At 28.4% G+C, this 10,000-nt stretch overlaps 1 protein-coding gene across 1 annotated transcript in view; it reads left to right on the top strand.

The window, feature by feature from the left end:
* Positions 1-10,000, top strand: part of LOC137619949 (uncharacterized) — a 51,245-nt gene that overhangs the window by 35,737 nt on the left and 5,508 nt on the right. The window contains exons 5-7 of the mRNA XM_068350230.1: positions 5,790-5,926; positions 7,069-7,181; positions 8,689-8,884. Coding sequence (XP_068206331.1) covers positions 5,790-5,926; positions 7,069-7,181; positions 8,689-8,884 — 446 coding nt within the window. The remainder of the gene's footprint in view (positions 1-5,789; positions 5,927-7,068; positions 7,182-8,688; positions 8,885-10,000) is intronic.

Below are 10,000 nucleotides of genomic sequence, written 5' to 3'. Positions count from 1 at the left end.
AGTCATTTTTTTCCATTTTCATTCATGGTTTGAATTTGTATATCCCAAGCTTATATTAATTATGGTATACATTGTTTTCAATATACATTTTTTCGTACAATTTTATGTCAGTATTCCTGAAATTGTTGACCTCTCCTTCCCCGAAACCTTAAATTTTTCTAAATTCTTTTTTTTATGTTGATTTACGTCCAATATTTCTGCTATTTTTTAGTGTTATATGGCGTAATTTCTGTTATCATTTGCGTTTATGAGGATCTTACAAAATATATAATTAATTCAGCTATAATGATTATAACTGTAAATTCATATTATATAGTTTTGAACTGAGTTGTGAGTAAAATGTCCCAAAATTGATAAATTATTATCTGAAGGGTTGTGTCTTACTAAGGTTTATTTTAATACACTGTTAAAAAAACAACCGTAATTTTAATCGGAATTTCTCCGTAAAAATAAATTGTTCTTAACCGTATTTCAGTAAAATACAGGCGACCGTAATTCTAACTTACTTGTTATTATCTTTTACGGGTTGGTAACCGTAATATCACTCACTGTTTTACGTTCATATATCCGTATTTTAAAACGGTAAAAATCATGGAATAATTGTTGCCGGAAATTTACGGTTTATTTAATGGTCGTTTTTAACAGTAATTCTAATCGAAAATTATCCGTGAAAATAAACTGTTCTCAGCCGTATATCAGTAAAATACAGGCGACCGTAATTTTACCGTACTTTGTTATTATCTATTACGGGTTGGTGACCGTAATATTACTGTTTCACGTTAATATATCCGTATTTTAAAACGGTAAAGAATCTGGAATAATTGTTGCCGGAAATGTAAGTTTTTTTTTTTTTTTTTTTTTTTTTTTTTTTTTTTTTTTTTTTTTTTTTTTTTTTTTTAATATTCGCTTTTAACAGTAATTTTAATCGAAAATTATCCGTAAAAATAAATTGTTCTCAACCGTATTTCAGTAAAATACAGGCGACCGTAATTTTACCATACTTTGTTATTATCTTTTACGGGTTGGTAACCGTAATATCAATGTTTTACGTTCATATATCCGTAATTTAAAACGGTAAAAAATCATGGAATAAATGTTTTCGGGAGTATACCGTTTTTTTTAATAAACATTTTTAAACACTGTAAGTGAAAAATAAACCACCAGCGGCTGTTTCTATAAACATCTACAGTGGAGTGAGTAAGTGACAAAAAAAAAAAAAAAAAAAAAAAAAAAAAACTATCCAATGCAGCTGCTATTTTTTTCAGGTAATATCGAACTCAATATTATTATCCATGATTAGACTTGAAAGAATTGCATATAATCACTTTGCCACTTGACTCTTCCTTTGTATGCTAATTTGGTTTGAATAATTAGGTTAACATTACATTCTGATTATCCACTCTGCTAATTCACGCACACTTTAGATTAGAGCATCCAGTTTATTATTATTATTATTATTATTATTATTATTATTATTATTATTATTATTATTATTATTATTATTATTATTATTATTATTATTATTAATATCATTATTATTATTATTATTATTATTATTATTATTATTATTATTATTATTATTACTAGCCAAGCTACAACCCTCGAAAAGCAAGATGCTATAAGCCCAAGTGCTCTAACAGGGAAAAATAGCCCAGTGAGGAAAGCAAATAAGGAAATAGATAAAGGATGAGAACAAATTAACGATAAATCATTCAACAAACAGTAAGAACGTTATTATTATTATTATTATTATTATTATTATTATTATTATTATTATTATTATCATTATTATTATTATTATTATTATTATTATTATTATTATTAGCCAAGCTACAACACTTGTTCGAGAAGCAAGATGCTATAAGCCCAAGGGCTCTAACAGGGAAAAATAGCGCAGTGAGGTAAGAAAATAAGGAAATAAATAAATGATGAGAACAAATTAACAATAAATCATTCCACAAACAGTAGGAACGTCAAAACAGATATGTCATATATAAACAATAAAAAGACTTATGTTAGCCTGTTCAACATAAAAACATTTGCTGCATCTTTGAACTTTTTAAGTTCTACTGATTCAACTACCCCATTAGGGATATCATTCCACAACTTGGTCACAGCTAAAATAAAACTTCTAGAATACTATGTAGTATTGAGCCTCATGACGGAGAAGGCCTGGCTATTAGAGTTAACTGCCTGCCTAGTATCATTCACATTATAATATTTAGGATAAATTTTACATACATACTGCAATTATATTGGTATTCATATATTACCTTATCTTAATGCATATGTTTATCAAAAGATACTGTAGCTGCATAGTAAATCAGTGAAATTTTAATAATTATTTGAAAAAATCCCTGAGATGAATATTAGGAGTTAAATGGCAGTACAGGATTAGAGACGATACTATAAGAGAGATTACTGAAGTGCCATGTGGATGAGATAATTTTTTAGTAACATTAGATTCATTTACATCAATTGAAAAGGTGGATCAAAATATCATTTATTTCATCATTTTTTTGTGATGGGTCTTTGTAATTACACTGACCAGAATTATAGATTTAAAATCATGTCATAGAGCTCATGTTTCGTTTTGCTGTTAAATCTTCAGTTATATCTACAGTTACATTAATTGTGGAAACGAATGATTCATTTAATATCGATATTGGTGTGCTAAGAAAGATATCTGTAAATATCCTACTCGTAGCAGAAGCCAGCTAAGTATCCTTCTGATAAATACTTATGAGTAGGATAACTTTACCTGTGTTGTTGGTGGCGTGGATAAGGACACGTCTAATGCCTTTGCTCTACACTGAACAAGAAACGACTGCGAAGGCTGTTGCTGTTGTTGTTGTTGTTGTTGTTGTTGTGTGGTTGGTAAATCTATGTGCTTACGACTCAGATTATACAACTTAAGAGTCCAGCGCAAAAGGAAAGTAAGATTCAATTTCCTCATTGAATTGACATTTATTTATAAGTATCACATTTAAATTAAATTCATACTTCTTACTTTACTTGTCTCCAAGAGTGTCTGTTCTTTGGGAATACTTTAGGCGAACACGTATATGGCGCTAGTATGTGAGAATCTAATTGCTTGTAACGCAAAAGAGGAGTTTAAACCCTTTCCTGAAACTGAAGTGGTATTTTTTCATCTATAACTTACATTAACCTAGACGCACATATATCAATTGTAAAAGGAATTTCAGATGCCATACACATCCCTGGAGACCTTCTTTGAACGGCTCCCTTGAAGAAGAAACATGTAAACACATAAAGTTTAGCAACTCACAAGCATAAAAACTGCTTCTCCACTAGTATGAATAAAAAAAGCTGTGTATTTACATCACACAATATAACAATTAGATAATTAAGGTAGCGTTATTTATACCCATTATCTGATGCTTTAATATTCTTGTATCACAGATGAAAAGAGGGATTTTTAGAGTCCTCCATAATGGTGTGCTAAAGAGAGTTTTACTGTGGCATAGTTACATATAGTGCGGATATGCTCATATGTGATGTTGGAAGTCAAAACAGACTAAATTTCTTATAGAGCGTGTCTTTGGATATGTATATTTTCAACACAATATTTACAAGGATATATTCTGCTGAAGAACTGAAGTTGAATTATCCTATTCGATTGTCAAATGCATCTTCTTAATCGGTAGAAATTCAAAAGTTCAAACTTGCAGCAAATACTTTCACGTTGAAGAGGCTGACATAAATCATTTTATAGTTTACATATAAAAGATCTGTTTTAGTGTTGTTATTGTTCTTGGAATATTTTATTTTAATTGTTCATTATTTCTCGTATAGTTAATTTATTTCCTTATTTCCTCTCCTCACTAGGCTATTTTTTCCTGTTAGAGCCCTTGGGTTCATAGCATTCTGCTTTTCCTACTTGGGTTGTAGGTTAGCTAATAATTATGAAAATAATAATAATAATAATAATAATAATAATAATAATAATAATAATAATAATAATAATAATAATAATAATAATAATAATAATAATAATAATAATAATAATAATAAAATATTACTTACTACTACTACTATTACTACTACTACTACTACTACTAATAATAATAATAATGATAACAAAATATTACTACTATTACTACTACTACTACTACTGCTATTGCAGCTACTACTACTACTACTACTACTACTACTAATAATAATAATAATAATAATAATAATAATAATAATAATAATAATAATAATGATGATAGTCATAAAATGATAATAATAATAATAATAATAATAATAATAATAATAATAATAATAATAATAATAATAATAATCTATGGGAATGTTGAAAGGTATCTGCAATTAGTTTTGAAATATCTTTGTGAATGATTTCCATTGACGTATATTTAAGGGCGACAGCAGGAAACCACACATTCCACACAGACTTAATGGAAGGATGATATATTTTCGTCGTATGTCTTGTAAAGCTTGATATTTACATATCAGAATATCAGAGTTTAAATCCGCGTTCAAAAATGAAGAGTAATTCTCATATTTATGCAGGATTTATACTGCCATTTACATATCTTGCTTGAAAGGCTTTTTACTAACTCAAAACCTCAACTATTTTAGTCAATATGATACACTTGCATGGTACCCTTCCTATCCACGTCTACAAGTGACTTCGTAAACAGCCTTTCAAGCAAACTATGTAAACGGCCGCATAAATCCTGTATAAATGTGAAAATTACTCTTCATTTCTGAACGCGGATTTAAACGCTGATATTCCGATATGTAAATATAAAGTTTTGCTAGACATACCAGGGAAATAAATCATACTTCCATTAAGTGTGTGTGGAATGCGTGGCTTTCACCTGTAGCCCTTAAATATACTTTAATAGAAAGATTTCACAAAAACTATTTTAAAACTTATTGCAAACACCTTTTAACATAACCGTTATTATTATTATTATTATTATTATTATTATTATTATTATTATTATTATTATTATTATTATTATTATTATTATTATTATTATTATTATTTCATTAACTAACCTACAACCCAAGTTTGAAAAGGAGGATTTTATAATCTCAAGGGCTCTAACAGGGAGAAAATAACCCAATGAGGAAAGGGAATAATAAAATAAATAAACTATAGGATAAATAATGAACAATTAAGATAAACTATTCTAAAAACAGTAACAACATCAAAACAGATATTTCATATATAAACTATAAAAAAGACTTATGTCAACCAGTTCAGAATAAAAATATTTGGTGTAAGTTGAACTTTTTAGGGAATCAAAAGTTATGTTTAATAATCTTACATGAAACATAGCTGTATCAACATTACTATATTTCAGGTGAAATGTTAATTGCATTGTCATATCCAATTGTGTGAGGAGTCTTTACCTTGAAAGTGAACCTAAGACAAACAGTATTATTATTATTATTATTATTATTATTATTATTATTATTATTATTATTATTATTATTATTATTATTATTATTATTATTATTATTATCAGCTAAGCTACAATCCTAGTTGGAAAAGCGGGAGAATAGCCAAGTGAGGAAAGGAAAAAAGGAAAATAGAATATTTTAAGAAGAGTAACAACATCAAAATGAATATCTCCTATATAAACTATACAAACTTTAACAAAACAAGAGAAAGAGAAATAAGCTAGAATAGTGTGCTCGAGTGTACCCTCAAGCAAGAAAGCTCTAACCCAAGACAGTGGAAGACCATGGCTACAGAGACTATGGCACGCAATAACTCATATAACTGACATACTTCTCTTATCTTTTATCAGGTTTGTTGTGGTCGGGACGGAGTCCAGAGTGAACTACACGCCAATGAACGAGTTAGATTACGGCACACTTCTTTGCTGGGCGAATAATTCAATTGGGATACAGCAATATCCCTGCGTCTTTCATATCGTGGCTGCTGGTAAAATAGAAATGAGGATAAATGATTTGTGTATTTGTTCAATTGATGATATGTTTGTCTGTTTAAATACAAATTTTTCTGTGTATATATTTTAATTGCTCATGATTACTTTTACGGATGTATATATGTATATATATATATATATATATATATATTATATATATATATATACATATATATATATATATATATATATATATATATATATATATATATATATATATATATATATATATATATATATATATACATATATATATATATATATATATATATATACATATATATATATATATATATATATATATATATATATATATATATATATATATATATATATATATATATATATATATATATATATATACATATATATATATATATATATGTATATATATATATATATATATATATATATATATATATATATATATATATATATATATATATATGTATATATATATATATATATATATATATATATATATATATATATATGTATATGTATATAAATATATATATATATATATATATATATATATATATATATATATATATATATATATATATATATATGTGTGTGTGTGTATATAAATATATATATATATATATATATATATATATATATATATATATATATATATGTGTGTGTGTGTATATAAATATATATATATATATATATATATATATATATATATATATATATATATATATATATATATATATATATATATATATATATATATGTGTGTATACATATATGTTTATATGTATATACATATATTGTATATATATATATATATATATATATATATATATATATATATATATATATATATATATATATATATATATGTATGTATATATGTATATATATATATATATATATATATATATATATATATATATATATATATATATATATATATATATATATATATATATGTGTGTGTATATATATTATGTATATATATATATATATATATATATATATATATATATATATATATATATATATATATATATATATATATATATATATATATACTTATATATATCTCAACACTAGCCTTCATGCCTCTATTAAACCTAGCGGCAGTTACCTTATCATTCTAACTTCGATCCTTATATCCTTCTTCCAGGGAAACCAGATCCTCCACACAACTGTCGAGTGTTTGATGTTACGATTAGTTCCTTCCAAGTCATGTGTTTGCCGGGGGACGACGGAGGCCTCAATCAGATGTTCATTCTTCATGTATGTACATATTCGAGAGGTTTACTCATATAGTTTATTGTTGCTATTGAATTGGTGCTGTCTATGAATATGATTAATAAATGGAAAGTCATCTCTTTATGTGTTGGAGTATCATAAGTTTTCAGATAAAGTTTTTTCGGTATATTTGTCTCGTTTATTCATATAGTTTTATTAAATTGGTGCTGTCTATGAATATGATTAATAAATGGAAAGTCATCTCTTTATGCGTTGAAGTAGCATAAGTCTTCAGATAAAGTTTTTTTTCAGTATATTTGTACCGTGATACAAAATGGTTTAGGTTAGTTCATTCAAGTGAAATGTAATATATTATTATTATTATTATTATTATTATTATTATTATTATTATTATTATTATTATTATTATTATTATAATTATTATTAAATGCCAAGCTATAACCCTAGTTGGAAAAGCAGTATGCTATAAGCCCAGGGGCCCCAACGGGGAAAATAGCCCAGTGAGGAAAGGAAATAAGGAGATAAGGAAAAATAAAATAGTTTAGAAATAGTAACAATATCAAAATAGATATTTCCTGTTTAAACTATAAAAACTTTAACAGAACAAGAGGAAGAGGAACTAGAAAGAAAAGTGTGCCCAAGTGTACCCTCAAGCAAGAGAACTCTAACCCAAGGCAGTGTAGGACCATGGTACAGAGGCTATGGCACTACCCAAGAATAGAGAACAATGGTTTGGAGTGTCCTTCTCCTAGAAGAGCTGCTTAGCATAGCTAAAGAGTCTCTTCTACCCTTACCAAGAGGAAAGTAGCCACCGAACAATTACAGTGCAGTAGTTATGGCTAAAGAAGGTATTCTGGTAGCCTAATTGAAACGTACCTGCCTGGAAATCTGCAGGGCTGGGATTCGAGTCCAGATTAAGTTAAGGATCAGGTGTTTGGGGGAGCCTATAGGTCTACCTGCTGAGTCATCAGCAGCCATTGTCTGGTCTTTTTTTATCATAGCTTGTGTGGAGACAGAGCTTGGGCACTGATCATATGTTGGAGCAAATGCTTATATGTTGACCAGGCTGACATGAGTCTTTTTATAGTTTGTATATGAGATATCTGTTTTTGACGTTGTTAATTATTTCCTTATTTCCTTTCCTCACTGGGCTATTTTTCCTTATTAGAGACCTTGGGCTTATAGCATTCTGCTTTTCCAACAAGGGCTGTAGCTTGACGAATAATAATAATAATAATAATAATAATAATAATAATAATAATAATAATAATAACCCGTGAACTTTAAACCTTACAAATCATCACTGAACTTAAGACCAATATGACATTCGCATGGCGGTAGATCTATCCCCGCCCAGGACCGTTAGTTTAATTTGTTTACTGGGGAGGCCACTGCTATGCTTTGCCACTACAGTAGGTGATTGGACTTGCCCGGCTGACGTTCTGGTGAGCATCTATTCTGATCAAACTGGAACTAAAACCAGACACCTTTAAATTCATAATATTATAATGTGACAAATTTCTCATTGCAGCTATACAAAGTTGGAGCTGTGTCTCCAATGGCGGAGTTTAGTCAGACGTCTCCATCCTTCACCATCAATAACCTGCAGCCAGCGACATCCTACAGGATCGTGTTGGCTTCGGTGAATGACAAGGGGACGTCCAGACTCATAGAGCTTAACGCCTACACCATTAAGGTGCTGGAGAAGTTGGAAGAAACCAGTGCAGGTAAACATGGTCGTTGTCTTCTGGAAGAGCAGTTCATGGTATTTTGTAAACAATGATTTATCAGAGGAAATAATGAAGTTCAGTATGTACCAAATCAACTAGTTCTTTCATATACATTTTGTTTTTTCAATACTTTTCCTTGGATTTTTAATCTATCTAGAAATAAAAGTATTGTTAGATTACATAGCTTTAGTCCACAAAGTCAAATGTGTGAGATAGAAATAAGTACACATATAATCCCTTTTTTTTTTTTTTTTACATCTATTTTTTTTAATGGGGCGAATTTGCGCCGACTTGCTAGGGTGCCCCTTCAGCTCGGAAAAGTTTCCCGCTAGCTGATTGGTTGGAGAAAATAATTCTAACCAATCAGCTAGTAGGAGACTATTCCGAGCTAAGAGGGCACCCTGCGAGTCAGTGCAAATATGCCTCATGAGAAAAATGACTATTGATCAAAAAGATTTAATCCATAAAGCGAAATATGTGAGGTACACCTAAAAATTTGCATTAAAAATATGGCAAATGCCTGGCAACATTTATTTTATGGTTTTTTACCGTTTTAAAAAGAGATATATTGACGTATAGGAGTGATATTACGGTTACCATCCCCTTAAAAATAATAACAAAGTAAGGTAAAATTACAGTCGCCTGTATTTTACTGAAATACGGCTGAGAAAAGTATAATTTTTATGGAGAATATCCGATTACAATTACGGTTTTTTTTTTTAACAGTGTAGTTGTTACCATCCCCTTAAGAATAATAACAAAGTAAGGTAAAATTACGGTCCCCTGTATTTTACTGATATACGGCCGAGAAAAGTATATTTTATGCGATTAAAACTTTTAAGTGTAGTTAACTACCCATGCTTATTTCATAACTCCATCAAAAAGAGATGCGGTAAGTTTTGGGATAAGACTTAGAATGGTTGATGAACGGTTTCCAAATACAAGGTTGATGTTGCAACTACTTTCAAAGCTACAGTTTTTGAACGGTTTCCAAATACAAGGTTGATGTTGCAACTACTTTCAAAGCTACAGTTTTTGAACGGTTTCCAAATACAAGGTTGATGTTGCAACTACTTTCAAAGCTACAGTTTTTGAACGGTTTCCAAATACAAG

Source organism: Palaemon carinicauda, chromosome 26 (genome assembly GCF_036898095.1).
Source record: "Palaemon carinicauda isolate YSFRI2023 chromosome 26, ASM3689809v2, whole genome shotgun sequence".
Lineage (NCBI taxonomy): Eukaryota > Metazoa > Arthropoda > Malacostraca > Decapoda > Palaemonidae > Palaemon > Palaemon carinicauda.
The sequence above is the reverse complement of the archived record's forward strand: the minus strand, read 5'-3'. Positions and strand labels throughout refer to the sequence as shown.